The sequence below is a fragment of the Mobula hypostoma genome, chromosome 11 (genome assembly GCF_963921235.1).
Source record: "Mobula hypostoma chromosome 11, sMobHyp1.1, whole genome shotgun sequence".
NCBI classification, from domain to species: Eukaryota; Metazoa; Chordata; class Chondrichthyes; order Myliobatiformes; family Myliobatidae; genus Mobula; species Mobula hypostoma.
The window spans coordinates 115,180,030-115,204,546 of NC_086107.1; the positions used below are offsets into that span (position 1 = coordinate 115,180,030).

The 24,517-nt window shown below is 57.7% G+C and overlaps 1 protein-coding gene across 2 annotated transcripts in view; it reads right to left on the minus strand.

The window, feature by feature from the left end:
* mto1 (mitochondrial tRNA translation optimization 1) overlaps positions 1 to 24,517 on the minus strand; it is a 44,897-nt gene that overhangs the window by 2,672 nt on the left and 17,708 nt on the right. For both annotated transcript variants that reach the window (XM_063062993.1, XM_063062994.1), the window contains 8 exons: positions 6,905 to 7,022; positions 6,194 to 6,370; positions 5,313 to 5,425; positions 4,680 to 4,792; positions 3,619 to 3,809; positions 2,634 to 2,764; positions 1,822 to 2,026; positions 275 to 446 (listed from right to left, as the gene is read on the minus strand). In XM_063062993.1, the coding sequence (XP_062919063.1) occupies positions 275 to 446; positions 1,822 to 2,026; positions 2,634 to 2,764; positions 3,619 to 3,809; positions 4,680 to 4,792; positions 5,313 to 5,425; positions 6,194 to 6,370; positions 6,905 to 7,022 (1,220 nt within the window). The remainder of the gene's footprint in view (positions 1 to 274; positions 447 to 1,821; positions 2,027 to 2,633; positions 2,765 to 3,618; positions 3,810 to 4,679; positions 4,793 to 5,312; positions 5,426 to 6,193; positions 6,371 to 6,904; positions 7,023 to 24,517) is intronic.

Here is a 24,517-nt window from a genome sequence, read left to right on the forward strand (position 1 = left end):
AACACAGAATGGAAGTCGGTAGCTCATTGTTAATGAACTGCTGGCCTGCTGAACGCCAATGCCATCTAGGTCAAACATTTTGCTTTTGCCATTGCGCCTGCCAGTTGTTTTGACTGCCTAACATCGTTTACTTGAGTTGTGAGCTGTGGTTTGTGTTTGTCTGATATGCATATTACAAAAGAAAATTTAAGTGTAAAAAGATCTGGCTCAGAGTAATAGTTGGTCTGTGCAGCTGTAAATAAATTAGAGGGAACGTTGTCTGCATCCCACTGACCTGGGCCGGTCACTGCGCTCTGGGCTGACCTTTGTCTCCGGCAGGAGGCGTAGCCATTGGGTGCCTGAGTAACAGACGGACTTGAGGGTAGCCAATCCGTGCTCGAGGGCCTGACTGACACGCAGAGCCTCCTGCTGCCGCTTCCGGGACACACAGCCCGCCTCCGCGTAACCTGACACAACAGAATAGGTCAGAGGAGGCAGAGCCAGTGACTGCAAGCAGGAGTCAGAGAGGGAGCCGCGGACCCGCTGCACGTACCTCGGAAGGAGTGGAGTCAGAGGGGCGGAGTGGGAGGCAGGGTCAGAGATGGGTGGGATATACAGGGGGCGCAGATCTGGGGGGGGGTGTGCAGAGGGGCAGAGCCAGAGAGAGGTTTGGTATACAGGGGAACACTCACAATGCGCTGGAGGAACTCAGCAGGTCAGTCAGCATCAGTTGAAAAGATTAGTCGACGTTTCGGGCCGAAACCCTTCATCAGGACTGAAGGAAGAACTTTGGGGAGGGTTTGAAGAATGCTGGTAGTTGAAAAAAACAGTAATTTTTAAGATAAAGGGGTGGGGGAGGGGAAGCAGGGAGGTGATTGGTGGGAGAACAACGTGCAGTAGTAGAAGGTGGCGGAACTATGAGGGAGGTGATGTGAAATAGGGATAGAGGAAGGGAAGGGGAGAGAATTACCGGAAGTTGGAGAATTCTATGTTCATACCAAGGGGCTGGAGACTACTTAGACGGTATATGAGGTGTTGCTCCTCCAACCTGAGTTTAGCCTCATCATGGCAGTAGAGGAGGCCATGTATGGACATATCTGAATGGGAGTGGGAAGCAGAGTTGAAGTGGGTGGCTACCGGGAGATCCTGTCTGTTGTGGCGGACAGAGTGGAGGTGCAGGTATACAGGGGGCAGAGCCAGGGAGGGGCCGGATATAGAGGGGCAGAGTCAGGAGGGGTAGGGTATACAGAGGGGCAGAGCCAGCGAGGGGCCGGATAAAGAGAGGGGCAGAGTCGGGAGGGGTGGGGTACACAGAGGGGCAGAGCCAATGAGGGGCTGGATATAGAGGGGCAGAGTTAGAAAGGGGCTGGATATAGAGATGGGCAGAGCCAGTATGGGGTGACACACAGACTGCTGTGCGTGCGTTGGAAGGTTTGGAGTCGAAGGCGTTGGCCAAAGATGGTTTGGAATCATTAAAGGGGTGGAGCCAGTGACAGAGGGAATGAATCAGGGAACCTCAGTGAACAGACTATGACAAGGAAAGGGTTGCCCACTCACTCCCAATAGACCCTTCGCTAACCCTCCCACTCCCCAATCCACACCCTCCTACCTCTCTCCCCCCCAACACCCTCCACTCTTCCCTTCCCTCTCCCCATGCCATCACGATTTCCTCTCCCTCGTTCTCCTCCCTTTTTGTACATTCCTCCCATCTTCGACCATACCCATTCCCCTTCATCCTCTTACCCTCTCCCCAATTCACACCGTCTACCCCTCCATCCTCCCACTCCCTCCGTCATCCCTTGCCCTACCCTCCGCTCCTCCTTTCCCTTGGTACATCCCTACCCCTGGCGGTCAGCCTCTGGTCCGCGTTGTCTGGCCGCAGCCCGAGCCGGAACTCCACCCGCCCACTGAACATGCGGTAGGGTTCATTGGTGCCCAGCGTGGTCAGGTCGTCGATCAGCACCCCAACGTACCCCTCGGTCCGTCCCACTACGAACGGGCTAGACCCCCGCCCACGGAGGGCGGCGTTAATGCCTGCGATCAGCCCCTGGAGTTTGGGGGAGATGTGGGGACAGAGAGTGGGAAGGAATGGGGGGGAGAGAGGAAGACAGGAGCAGGTGGAAGGAGGGGTAGAGAGGAGGTGGGGAAAGGTGGGAGATGGAGAGAGCTGTGAACTGGTGCACTAATAAATTCTGCATCCACATTCCCACCGCTAACACCAGCATTTCCCGCCTCACCGCCAGGTTCCCCCCTCCCATCCACGTGAAGTGGTGGGTGCTGTGGTCTGGAACACAGACCAATCCCACAGATGGTGAGCGGTGGGGTTTGGTGAGGGTGGACCACCACAGGTAAAGAACACAGTCCGATCCCACTGTCAGTAATGGGGAGGGGAGAAGCGGCCCCGGGGGGGCCATGCAAAGTTTCCCCGAGCAGGACACAGTCGGTGACGAGGAGGGAAGACTCTCCAAAGAGCGGCAGAGTAGGAAAACGTGGGGATAAAAGGGAAGGGGGAGTGCGCACTGTCCTTGGAGAGGCACAGCCCGATCCCGCCACCTGTGAGGGAGTCGGGGAAGGGAGGGAGGGTCCGCCAAGGGTAACTGAGGGTTCAGGGACAGATGGAACCCCCGGGGGTGGGGAGGGAGTTGTCAGATTACCTGAGCAGCTGCCTCCTCGTAGCCAGTGGTCCCATTAATCTGTCCCGCCAGGAAGAGACCCTGAACCGCCTGGGTCTCCAACCAGGGGGTCAACTGTCGGGGGTCCACATAGTCATACTGTACCCCGTACCCTGTGGGCAGACAGAGAAGGGGGCAGTGTGAGGGGGGGAAGAGAAGAGAGTGGGGAGGGGGAGGGGAAAGAGATGGGGAGGAGAAGGAAGGGGGGAGGATGGAGGGAGAGGGGAGAATGGGGTTTGACGGGGATGGCGAGGAAGGGGAAGAGGGGAGGGGGAAGGTGAAGAGGGGGAGGGGAGGGGAAAGGAGGGAGGGGTGGGGAAAGGAAGGAGTGGGAAGGGCAGGGGGAAGGAGTGGGAAGGGGAAAGGAAGGAGGGGGAGGGGGAAGGGGAGGGGAGGGGGAAAGAGGGGGAGAGGAGAATGGGGTTTGAAAGGGTTTGCAAGGGGGTGCGGGAGAAGGATTGATGGCAGGTTGGGAGATGGGGGTTGAGAGGGGGATTAAAGAGAGGGCAGGGAATAGAGGGAAGAAGGGAAAAGTAAAACTTCCACTCCTTATAAACCAATGAGCTCTACCCCCACCTCCTCACCCCTCCATCTTCTCTTCTGTCACCTAATCTTTTCCTTCACCACTGTCACCTCCTCTTCCCTTCCCCTCGCCACACCTCCCAATTCTCTTCACTGTCCTCTTCCCCCCTCCCCTCCCTTCCCACTCTCCCTCAAACTTCTTCTTTCTTTCCCTGCCATCTCCACAACTTTCATCATCCCAATCCTTACCTATCCTCAAGTCCTTCCCCCTCCCTCCCTCCTCACTTCTCCTCCTTTGTTTTCTCTCCCCACTTGCTCTCCTATTCTCCCACTTCCTTCCTCCCACCCACCTCCCCTGTCTTTCCTGTCCCTCCCCTCTTCTGCCCTCCTAACCCTCTGTCTCATCCCCTCTCCCCACCAGTCGGTCACCCTGTTCCTTACTCACCAGGCTGCAGGATTTCGGCCGTCTCCAGGCCGGGAATGGAGTTGACCAGCTGCTGCTGCAGGACAGGGGGGAGGGTGGTGGACAGACCCTGGGGGTACAGGACGTCCGAGCACAGACCTTCAGGCTCCAGCCACACCTGGTGGCAGCGGCCGGAGAAACGGAGCACCTTGGCCTCCAGGGAGGGGCAGTACCTGGGGTGGGGGTGAGCTGAGAGTTACGAACGGAGAGAGGGTTGGGGAGGGGGGGAACAGAGGAAGTGGGGTGAGGGAAGATGGGGGATACAGGAAGGAAGAGTAGGGGGTGAAAGACTGGGAAGTCGAAGTGAGCAGGGAGGGTGAGGCGGATTCCGCAAACACACACACAGTCAGAGTCACACAGACACACAAACACTCACAAACACACACACAGTCACATAGACACACACAGAGACACACACACACACAGACACACAGAGTCACAGTCACACAGACACACAAACACTCACAAACACACACACAGTCACACAGACACACACAGAGACACACACACACAGACACACAGAGTCACAGTCACACAGACACACAAACACTCACAAACACACACAGTCACACAGACACACACAGAGACACACACACACAGACACACAGTCACAGTCACACAGACACACAAACACTCACAAACACACACACAGTCACATAGACACACACAGAGACACACACACACAAACATTGTCAGAGTCAGTCACACAGACACACAAACACAGAGTCACAGTCACAGAGACACAGAAACACTCACAAACACACACACAGTCACATAGACACACACAGAGACACACACACACAGACACACCAACACAGAGTCACAGTCACAAAGACACCCACAAACACACACAGTCAGAGTCACACAGACACACTCTGACACACAAACACTTGCAAACGCACACAGACAGAGGGGGGTGGTAGAGAAAGTGTGAAGGGGGAGTTGCCGCTTTGGGGGAGCGGGAGAGAGAGGCCGCGTGGTGAAGACAAGAAGGGGGTGTGTGGCGAAGAGGCGGGTGGGGGGCAGGGATCTGCTCTGATTACCGAGGTCCGCGGGTGGTCTCCTGGACGTGAGGGTTGAGGTGCAGATTCTCTCTGACGAGGCGCTCAGCCTCAGGACCCGTGTGGGTGAGGTAACAGGGTAGCTGCTCATCTGGCTGGAGAAAATGTTGGGGGGGGGGAGAGAGTTATTGAGTACTGTACTCCTCTCTGACCATCCCTCTTCAATCCTCCACCCTCTCTCACTCTGCCTCTCCCCTCCTCATCCCCCATCTGCTCCCCCATCTCCCACCTTGCCTTCACACCTGCACATCCTCTCTCCCTCCTCACCCTCACACACTCCGCCTGTCTCTCCTCATCCCACCCACTCCCATCTTTCCGTCCACATTTCCCCAACCAGGTACCCCTCTCTCTTCACCATTACTACTCTCCCCATCATCGCACCTTCTCTCCCATCCCCTCACTCTCCCTCCATCCTCAGCCCCCTCCCTCCTTGCATCCAATCCTATCCCTCCCTCGTATCCCATCCTTGTCTTCCCTCTCCATTCCCCCTCCCCCCTCCATTCCACCTCTCCCACCCCATCTCCGTTTCACCTCTCCTTCCCTCCCTCTGTTCCACCTCTCCCTCCCCCCTCTCCATGTCCCTCTTCCTCTCAGTTCTTTTCCCCCATCGCCCACCTGAATGGTCACGCTGGTGTTGAGGAAGCTGAAGGGGATGGGTCGGCTGTCCCCCCTGTGGGTCTCCAACACCCCAAGATTTACTGTGTCCCGCTGTATCCGAGGGGGCGTCCCTGTCAGGCGTAAACATCCGGTCAGTCGACTCAGGCATGGTTGGGTGAGAGGAAGAAATGGCAGGGTGGGAAACAGAGAGAGGGGGGGCAGCGAGTGAGGGGAGGAGGGTGGGAGAAGGGGTGAGGGGGTGAAGGGTGGGGGGAAGGGTAGGGGTGAGGTGGGAAGTTCACATTGAAAACACGCCTCGTTGTATAGACCCTGGGAGGTGCAGTAGGGTTGGGGCATGGCAGGTACAGGCCAAGTCAAGGCAGCAGGCTCCGGCCTCAGAGCAAGGAATGAGACGAAGTGTGGCTGCTTTAAGCACCGAGCCAAATTGAAAGGTCAGGCGTTGGGGCCAGAGGCAAAGGATAGGCTGGTGTCAGCTCGCTGCTGCACAAGATTTACTCGTCTTTGCACTGAACTGAGGCAGCGGCTCCTGCACCGGCTACTGCGATGAACCGGTTGGTGGCTGTGGATTCATTTTCGTCAGCTTTCGTTCTGAGTGTGACTGGGTGTCAGATGGGCTCTACACGGTTTCTTTGTTTTGCAGCGGTGGGTACGGTGATGAATTTCGATGTTGTATATAGTATAGATACTTTGAAAATAAATGTACTTTGGGCAAACAGATAAATACAGGGAGAACAAGCCCAGATACACATGCAGGTACACACTCTCTCAGCGAGAGACACACACACACCTGAGCAGATGTACCCGCTCACACACTGCGACACGTACACACACACAGATGGGGTCAGACACATGTACAAACGCCGCGCCGGGCTCCCTACCCGTCTTCAGCCGGCCCAGACGGAAGCCGAGCTGTTTCAGCGTCTGAGCCAAACCAATCGACGGCCTGTCCCCCAGCCGGCCAGCCGGGCGCCGCTCCTGACCCAGGAAGATCTCCGCCCGCAAGAAGGTGCCAGTGGCCAGAGCAACGCACGGAGACAGGACGGATGACCCATCCGCTGCAGGAGAGAGCAGAGACTGAGAGCGGTGGGAGGGGAGCAGGGGAAGGAAGGGAGGATGGTAGGGAGAGGTGAGTATGGAGGGAGGGAGGGGAGATGGGGTGAAGGAGGTCAGGATGGAGGGAGGGGAAGGAGGTGAGGGAGGAGGGGGAGGGTAGTAAGGATGGAGGGAAAGAAGGAAGGGAGGATGGAGGAAGGTAGGTGAGGATAGCGAGGGTGAGATTGACATGACGGGGAGAGGTGAGGGTGGAGGGGGAGGGAGGAGAGAGGGAAGTGAGGATGGGGGAAGGCAGGTGACGATGCATGGGTAGGAAACAGAACTTTTGACTCCTACTCCCTCACAAACTCAAGTACCTCTTTCCACCTCTTCCTCTTTCCCTCCCTCCTCACAACACCCCAACCTTGCTTCTTCCCTCCTTCTTTTCCTACATTTCCACCTCTGGTACCTTCCCTCCACCCTCTGCCTATCCACTCAGACCTTTTTCAACCAACCCCTCCTCTCATTCCCTCTCGCCCTCGTCTCTCCAAACTCACCGAGCCGAACTCCTCGTACTCGCCACTTTCCTGGTCTCGTAGCGTCGGGTTCTGAGATCAGCAGATCCTCGATGGAGCCCTCTCTTACCTGCAGCCCCGGAATACTGGCCAATTCCTCCTGAGAATGATGGAGAGAAAATGGAGCGGGGAGAACTTCACTCTGTGTCTGACCCCGGGAGTGTGTGATGGGACGGTGTGGAGGCAGATTCACTCTGTGTCTGACCCCGGAAGTGTGTGATGGGACGGTGTGGAGGGAGCATCACTCTGTGCCTGATCCCGGGAGTGTGCGATGGGACGGTGTGGAGGGAACTTCACTCTGTGTCTGATCCCGGGAGTGTGTGTTGGGTCGGTGTGGAGGGAGTTTCACTCTGTGTCTGACTCCTGGAGTGTGTGATGGGATGGTGTGGCGGGGGAACTTCATTCTATGTCTGACCCCGGGAGAGTGCGATGGGACGGTGTGGAGGGTACTTCACTCTGTGTCTGACCCCTGGAGTGTGTGATCGGACAGTGCGGAGGGAGATTCACTCTGTGTCTGACCCCGGGAGTGTGTGATGGGACGGAGCGGAGGGAGATTCACTGTGTGTCTGACCCCGGGAGTGTGTGATGGGACAGTGCGGAGGGAGATTCACTCTGTGTCTGACCCCGGAAGTGTGTGATGGGATGGTGTGGCGGGGGAACATCATTCTATGTCTGACCCCGGGAGTGTGTGATGGGACGCTGTGGAGGGAGCTTCACTCTGTGTCTGACCCCGGGAGTGTGTGATGGGACGGTGTGGAGGGAGCTTCACTCTGTGTCTGACCCCGGGAGTGTGTGATAGGACGGTGTGGAGGGAGTTTCACTCTGTGTCTGACCCTGGGAGTGTGTGATGGGACGGTGTGGAGGGAGTTTCACTCTGTGTCTGACCCCGGGAGTGTGTGATGGGACGGTGTGGAAGGAGATTCACTCTGTGTCTGACCCCGGGAGTGTGTGATGGGACGGTGTGGAGGCAAGATTCACTCTGTGTCTGACCCCGGAAGTGTGTGATGGGACGGTGTGGAGGGAGCATCACTCTGTGCCTGATCCCGGGAGTGTGCGATGGGACGGTGTGGAGGGAACTTCACTCTGTGTCTGATCCCGGGAGTGTGTGTTGGGTCGGTGCGGAGGGAGTTTCACTCTGTGTCTGACTCCTGGAGTGTGTGATGGGATGGTGTGGCGGGGGAACTTCATTCTATGTCTGACCCCGGGAGAGTGCGATGGGACGGTGTGGATGGTACTTCACTCTGTGTCTGACCCCTGGAGTGTGTGATGGGACAGTGCGGAGGGAGATTCACTCTGTGTGTGACCCCGGGAGTGTGTGATGGGACGGAGCGGAGGGAGATTCACTGTGGGTCTGACCCCGGGAGTGTGTGATGGGACAGTGTGGAGGGAGATTCACTCTGCGTCTGACACCGAGAGTGTGTGATGGGACGGTGTGGAGGGAGCTTTACTCTGTGTCTGATCCCGGGAGTGTGTGATGGGACGGTGTGGAGGGAGCTTCATTCTGTGTCTGATCCCGGGAGTGTGTGATGGGACGGTATGGAGGGAGTTTCACTCTGTGCCTGACCCCTGGAGTGTGTGATGGGATGGTGTGGCAGGGGAACATCATTCTATGTCTGACCCCGGGAGAGTGCGATGGGACGGTGTGGAGGGTACTTCACTCTGTGTCTGACCACTGGAGTGTGTGTTGGGACAGTGCGGAGGGAGATTCACTCTGTGTCTGACCCCGGGAGTGTGTGATGGGACAGTGTGGAGGGAGATTCACTCTGTGTCTGACACCGAGAGTGTGTGATGGGACGGTGTGGAGGGAGCTTCACTCTGTGTCTGATCCCGGGAGTGTGTGATGGGACGGTATGGAGGGAGTTTCACTCTGTGTCTGACCCCTGGAGTGTGTGATGGGATGGTGTGGCGGGGGAACTTCACTCTATGTCTGATCCCGGGAGAGTGCGATAGAACGGTGTGGAGGGAGCATCACTCTGTGTCTGACCCCGGGAGTGTGTGATGCGACGGTGTGGAGGGAGATTCACTCTGTGTCTGACCCCGGGAGTGTGTGATGGGACGGCGTGTAGGGAGATTCACTCTGTGCCTGACCCCTGGAGTGTGTGATGGGACGGTGTGGAGGGAGCTTCACTCTGTGTCTGATCCCGGGAGTGTGTGATGGGACGTTGTGGAGGGTGTTTCACTCTGTGTCTGACCCCGGGAGTGTGTGATGGGACAGAGTGGAGGGAATTTCACTCTGTTTCTGACTCCAGGAGTGCGTGATGGGACGGCGTGCAGGGAGATTCACTCTGCGCCTGACCCCGGGAGTGTGTGATGGGACGGTGTGGAGGGAGCTTCACTCTGTGTCTGACCCCGGGAGTGTGTGATGGGACGGTATGGAGGGAGGTTCACTCTATGTCTGACCCCAGGAGAGAGTGATGGGACGGTGTGGATGGAACTTCACTGTGTGTCTGAGCCCGGGAGTGTGTAATGGCGCGGTGTGGATGGAATTACACTATGTGTCTGATACCGGGAGTGTGTGACGGGACTGTGTGGAGGGAGATTCACTGTGTGTCTGACCCCTGGAGTGTGTGATGGGACGGTGGGGAGGGAGAGTCACTGTGTGTCTGACCCCGGGAGTGTGTGACGGGACGGTGTGGAGGGAGTTTAACCCTGCGTCTGACCCCTGGAGTGTGTGATGGGACGGTGCGGAGGGAGATTCACTCTGCATCTGACCCCGGGAGTGTGTGATGGGACGGTGTGGAGGGAGCTTCACTCTGTGTCTGACCCCGGGAGTGTGTGATGGGACGGTATGGAGGGAGGTTCACTCTATGTCTGACCCCAGGAGAGTGTGATGGGACGGTGTGGAGGGAGCTTCACTCTGTGTCTGACCCCGGGAGTGTGTGATGGGACGGTGTGCAGGGAACTTCACTCTGTGTCTGACCCCGGGAGTGCGTGATGGGACGGTGTGGAGGGAGATTCACTCGTGTATGACCCCGGGAGTGTGTGATGGGACAGTGTGGAGGGAGCATCACTCTGTGTCTGACCCCGGGAGTGTGTGATGCGACGGTGTGGAGGGAGATTCACTCTGTGTCTGACCCCGGGAGTGTGTGATGGGACGGCGTGTAGGGAGATTCACTCCGTGCCTGACCCCGGCAGTGTTGATGGGACGGCGTGGAGGGAGTTTCACTCTGCGTTTGACCCCTGGAGAGTGTGATGGTACGGCGTGGAGGGAGACTCTGTGTCTGACCCCTGGAGTGTGTGATGGGACCGTGTGGAGGGAATTTCACTCTGTGTCTGATCCCGGGAGTGTGGGATGGGACGGTGTGGAGGGAGATTCACTCTGTGTCTGACCCCAAGAGTGTGTTATGGGACGGTATGGAGGGAGATTCACTCTGTGTCTGACCCAGGGAGTGTGTGATGGGACGGTGTGGAGGGAGCATCACTCTGTGTCTGACACCGAGAGTGTGTGATGGGACGGTCTGGAGGGAGTTTCACTCTGTGTCTGACCCCTGGAGTGTGTGATGCGACGGTGTGGAGGGAGATTCACTCTGTGTCTGACCCCTGGAGTGTGTGATGGGACGGTGTGGAAGGAGTTTCACTCTGTGTCTGACCCCGGGAGTGTGTGATGGGACGGTGTGGAGGGAGCTTCACTCTGTGCCTGACCCCGGGAGTGTGTGATGGGACGGTGTGGAGAGAGCTTCACTCTGCATCTGACCCCAGGAGTGTGTGATGGGACGGTGTGGAGGGAGCTTCACTCTGTGTCTGACACCAGAAGTGTGTGATGGGACGGTGTGGATGGAGCATCATTCTGTGTCTGATCCTGGGAGTGTGTGATCGGACGGTATGGAGGGAGTTTCACTCTGTGTCTGACCCCTGGAGTGTGTGATGGGATGGTGTGGAGGGGGCACTTCATTCTATGCCTGACCCCAGGAGTGTGTGATGGGACAGTGTGGAAGGAACTTCACTCTGTGTCTGACCCTGGGAGTGTGTGATGGGACGGTGTGGAGGGAGCTTCACTCTGTGTCTGACCCCGGGAGTGTGTGATGGGACGGTGTGGAAGGAACTTCACTCTGTGTCTGACCCTGGGAGTGTGTGATGGGACGGTGTGGAGGGAGCTTCACTCTGTGTCTGATATCGGGAGTGTGTGATGGGACGGTGTGGAGGGAGCTTCACTCTGTATCTGATCCTGGGAGTGTGTGATGGGACGGTATGGAGGGAGTTTCACTCTGTGTCTGACCCCTGGAGTGTGTGATGGTATGGTATGGAGGGAGATTCACTCTGTGTCTGACCCCTGGAGTGTGTGATGGGATGGTGTGGCGGGGGAACTTCATTCTATGTCTGACCCCGGGACTGTGTGATGGGACGGTGTGGAGGGAGATTCACTCTGTGTCTGACCCCTGGAGTGTGTGATGGGATGGTGTGGCGGGGGAACTTCATTCTATGTCTGACCCCGGGACAGTGCGATGGGACGGTGTGGAGGGAGCTTTACTCTGTGTCTGATCCCGGGATTGTGTGATGGGACGGTGCGGAGGGAGATTCACTCTGTGTCTGACCCCGGGAGTGTGTGATGGGACGGTGCGGAGGGAGATTCACTCTGTGTCTGACCCCGGGAGTGTGTGACGGGACGGTGTGGAGGGAGTTTCACCCTGCGTCTGACCCCTGGAGTGTGTGATGGGACGTTGTGGAGGGAGTTTCACTCTGTGTCTGACCCCAGGAGAGTGTGATGGGACGGTGTGGAGGGAACTTCACTCTGTGTCTGATCCCGGGAGTGTGTGATGGGACAGAATGGAGGGAACTTCACTCTGTGTCTGACCCCTGGAGCGTGTGATGGTACGGCGTGGAGGGAGATTCACTCTGTGTCTGACCCCGGGAGTGTGTGATGGGACGGTGTGGAGGGAACTTCACTCTGGGTCTGATCCCGGGAGTGTGTGATGGGACGGTATGGAGGGAGTTTCACTCTGTGTCTGACCCCTGGAGTGTGTGATGAGACGGTGTGGAGGGAGCTTCACTCTGCGTCTGACCCCAGGAGTGTGTGATAGGACGATGTGGAGGGAGTTTCACTCTGTGTCTGACCCCTGGAGTGTGTGATGAGAGGTGTGGAGGGAGCTTCACTCTGTGTCTGTTCCCCGGAGTGTGTGATGGGACGGTATGGAGGGAGTTTCACTCTGTGTCTGACCCCTGGAGTGTGTGATGAGACGGTGTGGAGGGAGCTTCACTCTGCGTCTGACCCCAGGAGTGTGTGATAGGACGATGTGGAGGGAGTTTCACTCTGTGTCTGACCCCTGGAGTGTGTGATGAGAGGTGTGGAGGGAGCTTCACTCTCTGTCTGTTCCCCGGAGTGTGTGATGGGACGGTGTGGATGGAACTTCACTGTGTGTCTGACTCCGGCAGTGTGTGATGGGACGGTGTGGAGGGATCTTCACTCTGTGTCTGATCCCGGGAGTGTGTGATGGGACGGTGTGGAGAGTGTTTCACTCTGTGTCTGACCCCTGGAGTGTGTGATGGGACGGTGGGGAGGGAGATTCACTCTGTGTCTGACCCCGGGAGTGTGTGATGGGACGGTATGGAGGGTGTTTCACTCTGTGTCTGACCCCTGGAGTGTGTGATGGGACGGTGCGGAGGGAGTTTCACTCTGCGTCTGACCCCGGGAGTGTGTGATGGGACGGTGTGGAGGGAACTTCACTCTGTGTCTGACCCCGGGTGTGTGTGATGGGACGGTGTGGAGGGAAGTTCTCTCTGTGTCTGACGCCGGGAGTGTGTGATGGGACGGTGTGGAGGGAATTTCACTCTGTGTCTGATCCCGGGAGTGTGGGATGGGACGGTGTGGAGGGAGATTCACTCTGTGTCTGACCCCAAGAGTGTGTAATGGGACGGTGTGGAGGGAGATTCACTCTGTGTCTGATATCGGGAGTGTGTGATGGGACGGTGTGGAGGGAGCATCACTCTGTGTCTGACACCGAGAGTGTGTGTGATGGGACGGTGTGGAGGGAGATTCACTCTGTGTCTGACCCCGGGAGTGTGTGATGGGACGGTATGGAGGGTGTTTCACTCCGTGTCTGACACCTGGAGTGTGTGATGGGATGGTGCGGAGGGAGATTCACTCTGTGTCTGACCCCGGGAGTGTGTGATGGGACGGTGTGGAGGGAGATTCACTCGTGTATGACCCCGGGAGTGTGTGATGGGACGGTGTGGAGGGAAGTTCTCTCTGTGTCTGACGCCGGGAGTGTGTGATGGGACGGTGTGGATGGAATTTCACTCTGTGTCTGATCCCGGGAGTGTGGGATGGGACGGTGTGGAGGGAGATTCACACTGTGTCTGACCCCAAGAGTGTGTGATGGGACGGTGTGGAGGGAGATTCACTCTGTGTCTGACATCGGGAGTGTGTGATGGGACGGTGTGGAGGGAGCATCACTCTGTGTCTGACACCGAGAGTGTGTGCGATGGGACGGTGTGGAGGGAGATTCACTCTGTGTCTGACCCCGGGAGTGTGTGATGGGACGGTATGGAGGGTGTTTCACTCTGTGTCTGACCCCTGGAGTGTGTGATGGGACGGTGTGGAGGGAGTTTCACCCTGCGTCTGACCCCGGGAGTGTGTGATGGGACGTTGTGGAGGGTGTTTCACTCTGTGTCTGACCCCAGGAGAGTGTGATGGGACGGTGTGGAGGGAACTTCACTCTGTGTCTGACCCCGGGAGTGTGTGATGGGACGGTGTGGAAGGAGTTTCACTCTGTGCCTGACCCCGGGACGATGTGATGGGACGGTGTGGAGGGAGCTTCACTCTGTGCCTGACCCCGGGAGTGTGTGATGGGACGGTGTGGAGAGAGCTTCACTCTGCGTCTGACCCCAGGAGTGTGTGATGGGACGGTATGGAGGGAGTTTCACTCTGTGTCTGACCCCTGGAGTGTGTGATGGGATGGTGTGGCGGGGGAACTTCATTCTATTTCTGATCCCGGGAGAGTGCGATAGAACGGTGTGGAGGGAGCAGCACTCTGTGTCTGACCCCGGGAGTATGTGATGCGACGGTGTGGAGGGAGATTCACGCTGTGTCTGACCCCGGGAGTGTGTGATGGGACGGCGTGTAGGGAGATTCACTCTGTGCCTGACCCCGGGAGTGTGTGATGGGACGGTATGGAGGGAGTTTCACTCTGTGTATGACCCCTGGAGTGTGTGATGGGATGGTGTGGAGGGGGCACTTCATTCTATGTCTGACCCCGGGACTGTGTGATGGGACGGTGTGGAGGGAGATTCACTCTGTGTCTGACCCCTGGAGTGTGTGATGGGATGGTGTGGCGGGGGAACTTCATTCTATGTCTGACCCCGGGACAGTGCGATGGGACGGTGTGGAGGGAGCTTTACTCTGTGTCTGATCCCGGGATTGTGTGATGGGACGGTGCGGAGGGAGATTCACTCTGTGTCTGACCCCGGGAGTGTGTGATGGGACGGTGCGGAGGGAGATTCACTCTGTGTCTGACCCCGGGAGTGTGTGACGGGACGGTGTGGAGGGAGTTTCACCCTGCGTCTGACCCCTGGAGTGTGTGATGGGACGTTGTGGAGGGAGTTTCACTCTCTGTCTGACCCCAGGAGAGTGTGATGGGACGGTGTGGAGGGAACTTCACTCTGTGTCTGATCCCGGGAGTGTGTGATGGGACGGTGTGGAGGGAGATTCACTCGTGTATGACCCAGGGTGTGTGTGATGGGACGGTGTGGAGGGAAGTTCACTCTGTGTCTGACCCCGGGAGTGTGTGATGGGACAGAATGGAGGGAACTTCACTCTGTGTCTGACCCCTGGAGCGTGTGATGGTACGGCGTGGAGGGAGATTCACTCTGTGTCTGACCCCGGGAGTGTGTGATGGGACGGTGTGGAGGGAACTTCACTCTGTGTCTGATCCGGGAGTGTGTGATGGGACGGTATGGAGGGAGTTTCACTCTGTGTCTGACCCCTGGAGTGTGTGATGAGACGGTGTGGAGGGAGTTTCGCTCTGTGCCTGACCCCGGGAGTGTCTGATCCGACGGTGTGGAGGGAGCTTCACTCTGCGTCTGACCCCAGGAGTGTGTGATGGGACGGTGTGGAGGGAGCATCACTCTGTGTCTGACACCGAGAGTGTGTGCGATGGGACGGCGTGTAGGGAGATTCACTCTGTGCCTGACCCCTGGAGTGTGTGATGGGACGGTGTGGAGGGAGCTTCACTCTGTGTCTGATCCCGGGAGTGTGTGATGGGACGGGATGGAGGGAGGTTCACTCTGTGTCTGACCCCGGGAGTGTGTGATGGGACGGTGTGGAGGGAGTTTCACCCTGCGTCTGACCCCGGGAGTGTGTGATGGGACGTTGTGGAGGGTGTTTCACTCTGTGTCTGACCCCGGGAGTGTGTGATGGGACAGAGTGGAGGGAATTTCACTCTGTTTCTGACTCCAGGAGTGCGTGATGGGACGGCGTGCAGGGAGATTCACTCTGCGCCTGACCCCGGGAGTGTGTGATGGGACGGTGTGGAGGGAGCTTCACTCTGTGTCTGACCCCGGGAGTGTGTGATGGGACGGTATGGAGGGAGGTTCACTCTATGTCTGACCCCAGGAGAGTGTGATGGGACGGTGTGGATGGAACTTCACTGTGTGTCTGAGCCCGGGAGTGTGTGATGGGACGGTGTGGAGGGAACTTCACTCTGTGTCTGATACCGGGAGTGTGTGATGGGACGGTGTGGAGGGAGATTCACTGTGTGTCTGACCCCTGGAGTGTGTGATGGGACGGTGGGGAGGGAGAGTCACTGTGTGTCTGACCCCGGGAGTGTGTGACGGGACGGTGTGGAGGGAGTTTAACACTGCGTCTGACCCCTGGAGTGTGTGATGGGACGGTGCGGAGGGAGATTCACTCTGCATCTGACCCCGGGAGTGTGTGATGGGACGGTGTGGAGGGAGCTTCACTCTGTGTCTGACCCCGGGAGTGTGTGATGGGACGGTATGGAGGGAGGTTCACTCTATGTCTGACCCCAGGAGAGTGTGATGGGACGGTGTGGAGGGAGCTTCACTCTGTGTCTGACCCCGGGAGTGTGTGATGGGACGGTGTGCAGGGAACTTCACTCTGTGTCTGACCCCGGGAGTGCGTGATGGGACGGTGTGGAGGGAGATTCACTCGTGTATGACCCCGGGAGTGTGTGATGGGACAGTGTGGAGGGAGCATCACTCTGTGTCTGACCCCGGGAGTGTGTGATGCGACGGTGTGGAGGGAGATTCACTCTGTGTCTGACCCCGGGAGTGTGTGACGGGACGGCGTGTAGGGAGATTCACTCTGTGCCTGACCCCGGCAGTGTTGATGGGACGGCGTGGAGGGAGTTTCACTCTGCGTTTGACCCCTGGAGAGTGTGATGGTACGGCGTGGAGGGAGACTCTGTGTCTGACCCCTGGAGTGTGTGATGGGACCGTGTGGAGGGAATTTCACTCTGTGTCTGATCCCGGGAGTGTGGGATGGGACGGTGTGGAGGGAGATTCACTCTGTGTCTGACCCCAAGAGTGTGTTATGGGACGGTATGGAGGGAGATTCACTCTGTGTCTGACCCAGGGAGTGTGTGATGGGACGGTGTGGAGGGAGCATCACTCTGTGTCTGACACCGAGAGTGTGTGATGGGACGGTCTGGAGGGAGTTTCACTCTGTGTCTGACCCCTGGAGTGTGTGATGCGACGGTGTGGAGGGAGATTCACTCTGTGTCTGACCCCTGGAGTGTGTGATGGGACGGTGCGGAGGGAGCTTCACTCTGTGCCTGACCCCGGGAGTGTGTGATGGGACAGTGTGGAGGGAGCATCACTCTGTGTCTGACCCCGGGAGTGTGTGATGCGACGGTGTGGAGGGAGCTTCACTCTGTGTCTGACACCAGAAGTGTGTGATGGGACGGTGTGGATGGAGCATCACTCTGTGTCTGATCCTGGGAGTGTGTGATCGGACGGTATGGAGGGAGTTTCACTCTGTGTCTGACCCCTGGAGTGTGTGATGGGATGGTGTGGAGGGGGCACTTCATTCTATGCCTGACCCCAGGAGTGTGTGATGGGACGGTGTGGAAGGAACTTCACTCTGTGTCTGACCCTGGGAGTGTGTGATGGGACGGTGTGGAGCGAGCTTCACTCTGTGTCTGACCCCAGGAGCGTGTGATGGGACGGTGTGGAAGGAACTTCACTCTGTGTCTGACCCTGGGAGTGTGTGATGGGACGGTGTGGAGGGAGCTTCACTCTGTGTCTGATACCGGGAGTGTGTGATGGGACGGTGTGGAGGGAGCTTCACTCTGTATCTGATCCTGGGAGTGTGTGATGGGACGGTATGGAGGGAGTTTCACTCTGTGTATGACCCCTGGAGTGTGTGATGGGATGGTATGGAGGGAGATTCACTCTGTGTCTGACCCCTGGAGTGTGTGATGGGATGGTGTGGCGGGGGAACTTCATTCTATGTCTGACCCCGGGACTGTGTGATGGGACGGTGTGGAGGGAGATTCACTCTGTGTCTGACCCCTGGAGTGTGTGATGGGATGGTGTGGCGGGGGAACTTCATTCTATGTCTGACCCCGGGACAGTGCGATGGGACGGTGTGGAGGGAGTTTTACTCTGTGTCTGATCCCGGGATTGTGTGATGGGACGGTGCGGAGGGAGATTCACTCTGTGTCTGACCCCGGGAGTGTGTGATGGGACGGTGCGGAGGGAGATTCACTCTGTGTCTGACCCCGGGAGTGTGTGACGGGACGGTGTGGAGGGAGTTTCACCCTGCGTCTGACCCCTGGAGTGTGTGATGGGACGTTGTGGAGGGAGTTTCACTCTCTGTCTGACCCCAGGAGAGTGTGATGGGACGGTGTGGAGGGAACTTCACTCTGTGTCTGATCCCGGGAGTGTGTGATGGGACGGTGTGGAGGGAGATTCACTCGTGTATGACCCCGGGTGTGTGTGATGGGACGGTGTGGAGGGAAGTTCACTCTGTGTCTGACCCCGGGAGTGTGTGATGGGACAGAATGGAGGGAACTTCACTCTGTGTCTGACCCCTGGAGCGTGTGATGGTACGGCGTGGAGGGAGATTCACTCTGTGTCTGACCCCGGGAGTGTGTGATGGGACGGTGTGGAGGGAACTTCACTCTGGGTCTGATCCCGGGAGTGTGTGATGGGACGGTATGGAGGGAGTTTCACTCTGTGTCTGACCCCTGGAGTGTGTGATGAGACGGTGTGGAGGGAGCTTCACTCTGCGTCTGACCCCAGGAGTGTGTGATAGGACGATGTGGAGGGAGTTTCAGTCTGTGTCTGACCCCTGGAGTGTGTGATGAGAGGTGTGGAGGGAGCTTCACTCTGTGTCTGTTCCCCGGAGTGTGTGATGGGACGGTGTGGATGGAACTTCACTGTGTGTCTGACTCCGGCAGTGTGTGATGGGACGGTGTGGAGGGATCTTCACTCTGTGTCTGATCCCGGGAGTGTGTGATGGGACGGTGTGGAGAGTGTTTCACTCTGTGTCTGACCCCTGGAGTGTGTGATGGGACGGTGGGGAGGGAGATTCACTCTGTGTCTGACCCCGGGAGTGTGTGATGGGACGGTATGGAGGGTGTTTCACTCTGTGTCTGACCCCTGGAGTGTGTGATGGGACGGTGCGGAGGGAGTTTCACTCTGCGTCTGACCCCGGGAGTCTGTGATGGGACGGTGTGGAGGGAACTTCACTCTGTGTCTGACCCCGGGTGTGTGTGATGGGACGGTGTGGAGGGAAGTTCTCTCTGTGTCTGACGCCGGGAGTGTGTGATGGGACGGTGTGGAGGGAATTTCACTCTGTGTCTGATCCCGGGAGTGTGGGATGGGACGGTGTGGAGGGAGATTCACTCTGTGTCTGACCCCAAGAGTGTGTAATGGGACGGTGTGGAGGGAGATTCACTCTGTGTCTGATATCGGGAGTGTGTGATGGGACGGTGTGGAGGGAGCATCACTCTGTGTCTGACACCGAGAGTGTGTGTGATGGGACGGTGTGGAGGGAGATTCACTCTGTGTCTGACCCCGGGAGTGTGTGATGGGACGGTATGGAGGGTGTTTCACTTCGTGTCTGACACCTGGAGTGTGTGATGGGACGGTGCGGAGGGAGATTCACTCTGTGTCTGACCCCGGGAGTGTGTGATGGGACGGTGTGGAGGGAGATTCACTCGTGTATGACCCCGGGAGTGTGTGATGGGACGGTGTGGAGGGAAGTTCTCTCTGTGTCTGACGCCGGGAGTGTGTGATGGGACGGTGTGGATGGAATTTCACTCTGTGTCTGATCCCGGGAGTGTGGGATGGGACGGTGTGGAGGGAGATTCACTCTGTGTCTGACCCCAAGAGTGTGTAATGGGACGGTGTGGAGGGAGATTCACTCTGTGTCTGACATCGGGAGTGTGTGATGGGACGGTGTGGAGGGAGCATCACTCTGTGTCTGACACCGAGAGTGTGTGCGATGGGACGGTGTGGAGGGAGATTCACTCTGTGTCTGACCCCGGGAGTGTGTGATGGGACGGTATGGAGGGTGTTTCACTCTGTGTCTGACCCCTGGAGTGTGTGATGGGACGGTGCGGAGGGAGATTCACTCTGCATCTGACCCCGGGAGTGTGTGATGGGACGGTGTGGAGGGAGTTTCACCCTGCGTCTGACCCCGGGAGTGTGTGATGGGACGTTGTGGAGGGTGTTTCACTCTGTGTCTGACCCCAGGAGAGTGTGATGGGACGGTGTGGAGGGAACTTCACTCTGTGTCTGACCCCGGGAGTGTGTGATGGGACGGTATGGAGGGAGTTTCACTCTGTGTCTGACCCCTGGAGTGTGTGATGGGATGGTGTGGCGGGGGAACTTCATTCTATGTCTGATCCCGGGAGAGTGCGATAGAACGGTGTGGAGGGAGCAGCACTCTGTGTCTGACCCCGGGAGTATGTGATGCGACGGTGTGGAGGGAGATTCACTCTGTGTCTGACCCCGGGAGTGTGTGATGGGACGGCGTGTAGGGAGATTCACTCTGTGCCTGATCCCGGGAGTGTGTGATGGGACGGTATGGAGGGAGTTTCACTCTGTGTATGACCCCTGGAGTGTGTGATGGGATGGTGTGGAGGGGGCACTTCATTCTATGTCTGACCCCGGGACTGTGTGATGGGACGGTGTGGAGGGAGATTCACTCTGTGTCTGACCCCTGGAGTGTGTGATGGGATGGTGTGGCGGGGGAACTTCATTCTATGTCTGACCCCGGGACAGTGCGATGGGACGGTGTGGAGGGAGCTTTACTCTGTGTCTGATCCCGGGATTGTGTGATGGGACGGTGCGGAGGGAGATTCACTCTGTGTCTGACCCCGGGAGTGTGTGATGGGACGGTGCGGAGGGAGATTCACTCTGTGTCTGACCCCGGGAGTGTGTGACGGGACGGTGTGGAGGGAGTTTCACCCTGCGTCTGACCCCTGGAGTGTGTGATGGGACGTTGTGGAGGGAGTTTCACTCTCTGTCTGACCCCAGGAGAGTGTGATGGGACGGTGTGGAGGGAACTTCACTCTGTGTCTGATCCCGGGAGTGTGTGATGGGACGGTGTGGAGGGAGATTCACTCGTGTATGACCCAGGGTGTGTGTGATGGGACGGTGTGGAGGGAAGTTCACTCTGTGTCTGACCCCGGGAGTGTGTGATGGGACAGAATGGAGGGAACTTCACTCTGTGTCTGACCCCGGGAGCGTGTGATGGTACGGCGTGGAGGGAGATTCACTCTGTGTCTGACCCCGGGAGTGTGTGATGGGACGGTGTGGAGGGAACTTCACTCTGTGTCTGATCCGGGAGTGTGTGATGGGACGGTATGGAGGGAGTTTCACTCTGTGTCTGACCCCTGGAGTGTGTGATGAGACGGTGTGGAGGGAGTTTCACTCTGTGCCTGACCCCGGGAGTGTCTGATCCGACGGTGTGGAGGGAGCTTCACTCTGCGTCTGACCCCAGGAGTGTGTGATGGGACGGTGTGGAGGGAGTTTCACTCTGTGTCTGACCCCTGGAGTGTGTGATGAGAGGTGTGGAGGGAGCTTCACTCTGTGTCTGTTCCCCGGAGTGTGTGATGTGACGGTGTGGATGGAACTTCACTGTGTGTCTGACTCCGGGAGTGTGTGATGGGACGGTGTGGAGGGATCTTCACTCTGTGTCTGATCCCGGGAGTGTGTGATGGGACGGTGTGGAGGGTGTTTCACTCTGTGTCTGACCCCTGGAGTGTGTGATGGGACGGTGGGGAGGGAGATTCACTCTGTGTCTGACCCCGGGAGTGTGTGATGGGACGGTATGGAGGGTGTTTCACTCTGTGTCTGACCCCTGGAGTGTGTGATGGGACGGTGCGGAGGGAGATTCACTCTGCGTCTGACCCCGGGAGTGTGTGATGGGACGGTGTGGAGGGAACTTCACTCTGTGTCTGACCCCGGGTGTGTGTGATGGGACGGTGTGGAGGGAAGTTCTCTCTGTGTCTGATCCCGGGAGTGTGGGATGGGACGGTGTGGAGGGAGATTCACTCTGTGTCTGACCCCAAGAGTGTGTAATGGGACGGTGTGGAGGGAGATTCACTCTGTGTCTGACCTCGGGAGTGTGTGATGGGACGGTGTGGAGGGAGCATCACTCTGTGTCTGACACCGAGAATGTGTGTGATGGGACGGTGTGGAGGGAGATTCACTCTGTGTCTGACCCCGGGAGTGTGTGATGGGACGGTATGGAGGGTGTTTCACTCCGTGTCTGACACCTGGAGTGTGTGATGGGACGGTGCGGAGGGAGATTCACTCTGTGTCTGACCCCGGGAGTGTGTGATGGGACGGTGTGGAGGGAGATTCACTCGTGTATGACCCCGGGAGTGTGTGATGGGACGGTGTGGAGGGAAGTTCTCTCTGTGTCTGACGCCGGGAGTGTGTGATGGGACGGTGTGGATGGAATTTCACTCTGTGTCTGATCCCGGGAGTGTGGGATGGGACGGTGTGGAGGGAGATTCACTCTGTGTCTGACCCCAAGAGTGTGTAATGGGACGGTGTGGAGGGAGATTCACTCTGTGTCTGACATCGGGAGTGTGTGATGGGACGGTGTGGAGGGAGATTCACTCTGTGTCTGACACCGAGAGTGTGTGCGATGGGACGGTGTGGAGGGAGATTCACTCTGTGTCTGACCCCGGGAGTGTGTGATGGGACGGTATGGAGGGTGTTTCACTCTGTGTCTGACCCCTGGAGTGTGTGATGGGACGGTGCGGAGGGAGATTCACTCTGCATCTGACCCCGGGAGTGTGTGATGGGACGGTGTGGAGGGAGTTTCACCCTGCGTCTGACCCCGGGAGTGTGTGATGGGACGGTGTGGAGGGTGTTTCACTCTGTGTCTGACCCCGGGAGTGTGTGATGGGACAGAGTGGAGGGAATTTCACTCTGTTTCTGACCCCAGGAGTGTGTGATGGGACGGCGTGCAGGGAGATTCACTCTGCGCCTGACCCCGGGAGTGTGTGATGGGACGGTGTGGAGGGAGCTTCACTCTGTGTCTGACCCCGGGAGTGTGTGATGGGACGGTATGGAGGGAGGTTCACTCTATGTCTGACCCCAGGAGAGTGTGATGGGACGGTGTGGAGGGAGCTTCACTCTGTGTCTGACCCCGGAAGTGTGTGATGGGACGGTGTGGAGGGAGATTCACTCGTGTATGACCCCGGGTGTGTGTGATGGGACGGTGTGGAGGGAAGTTCACTCTGTGTCTGACCCTGGGAGTGTGTGATGGGACGGTGTGGAGCGAGCTTCACTCTGTGTCTGACCCCAGGAGCGTGTGATGGGACGGTGTGGAAGGAACTTCACTCTGTGTCTGACCCTGGGAGTGTGTGATGGGACGGTGTGGAGGGAGCTTCACTCTGTGTCTGATCCCAGGAGTGTGTGATGGGACGGTGTGGATGGAACTTCACTGTGTGTCTGAGCCCGGGAGTGTGTGATGGGACGGTGTGCAGGGAGCTTCATGCTGTGTCTGACTCCAGGAGTGTGTGATGGGACGGTGTGGAGGGAGCATCACTCTGTGTCTGATCCCAGGAGTGTGTGACGGGACGGTGTGGAGGGAACTTCACTCTGTGTCTGATACCGGGAGTGTGTGATGGGACGGTGTGGAGGGAGATTCACTCTGTGTCTGACCCCTGGAGTGTGTGATGGGACGGTGGGGAGGGAGAGTCACTGTGTGTCTGACCCCGGGAGTGTGTGACGGGACGGTGTGGAGGGAGTTTCACCCTGCGTCTGACCCCTGGAGTGTGTGATGGGACGGTGTGCAGGGAGCTTCACGCTGTGTCTGACTCCTGGAGTGTGTGATTTGACGGTGTGGAGGGAGCATCACTCTGTGTCTGATCCCAGGAGTGTGTGATGGGACGGTGTCGTGGGAGCTTCACTCTGTGTCTGACCCCGGGAGTGTGTGATGGGACGGTATGGAGGGAGGTTCACTCTATGTCTGACCCCAGGAGAGTGTGATGGGACGGTGTGGAGGGAACTTCACTCTGTGTCTGACCCTGGGAGTGCGTGATGGGACGGTGTGGAGGGAGATTCACTCGTGTATGACCCCGGGAGTGTGTGATGGGACAGTGTGGAGGGAATTTCACTCTGTGTCTGACCCCGGGAGTGTGTGATGAGACGGTGTGAAGGAAGATTCACTCTGTGTCTGACCCCGGGAGTGTGTGATGGGATGGTGTGGAGGGAGCTTCGCTCTGTGTCTGACCCCAGGAGTGTGTGATGGGACGGTGTGGAGGGAGATTCACTCGTGTATGACCCCGGGAGTGTGTGATGGGACGGTGTGGAGGGAAGTTCTCTCTGTGTCTGACGCCGGGAGTGTGTGATGGGACGGTGTGGATGGAATTTCACTCTGTGTCTGATCCCGGGAGTGTGGGATGGGACGGTGTGGAAGGAGATTCAGTGTGTCTGACCCCGGGAGTGTGTGATGGGACAGTGTGGAGGGAGCTTCACTCTGTGTCTGACCCCGAGAGTGTGTGATGGGACGGTGTGGAGGGAGCTTCACTCTGTGTCTGACCCCTGGAGTGTGTGATGGGATGGTGTGGAGGGGGAACTTCATTCTATGTCTGACCCCTGGAGTGTGTGATGGGACGGCGTGGAGGGAGTTTCACTCTGCGTCTGACCCCTGGAGTGTGTGATGGGACGGTGTGGAGGGAGTTTCACTCTGCGTCTCACCCCTGGAGTGTGTGACGGGACGGTGTGGAGGGAGTTACACTGTGTGTCTGACCCCAGGAGAGTGTGATGGGACGGTGTGGAGGGAACTTCACTCTGTGTCTGACCCCGGGAGTATGTGATGGGATGGTACGGAGGGAGTTTCACTCTTTGTCTGACCCTGGGAGTGTGTGATTGGACGGTGTGGAGGGAGTTTCACTCTATGTCTGACCCATTTTTTTTTGAACAAAATTCTTTATTACAAATGTCAGTGCTATACAATATTTACAAAACCAGTGACTAACATATTTACTGCACTGCAAACAGACAATACATTTAAACCAATATATTGCCATCCTCATCAATGATGGCATTTACACCCTGCGGAGCCCAACGGTCCCGGAACACCTCTACGGTCGCCGTGGACTGTGCATATTCCTTTTCAATGTTTACCCGGGCACGAACATACCCCCTAAACATAGCCAGGCAGTC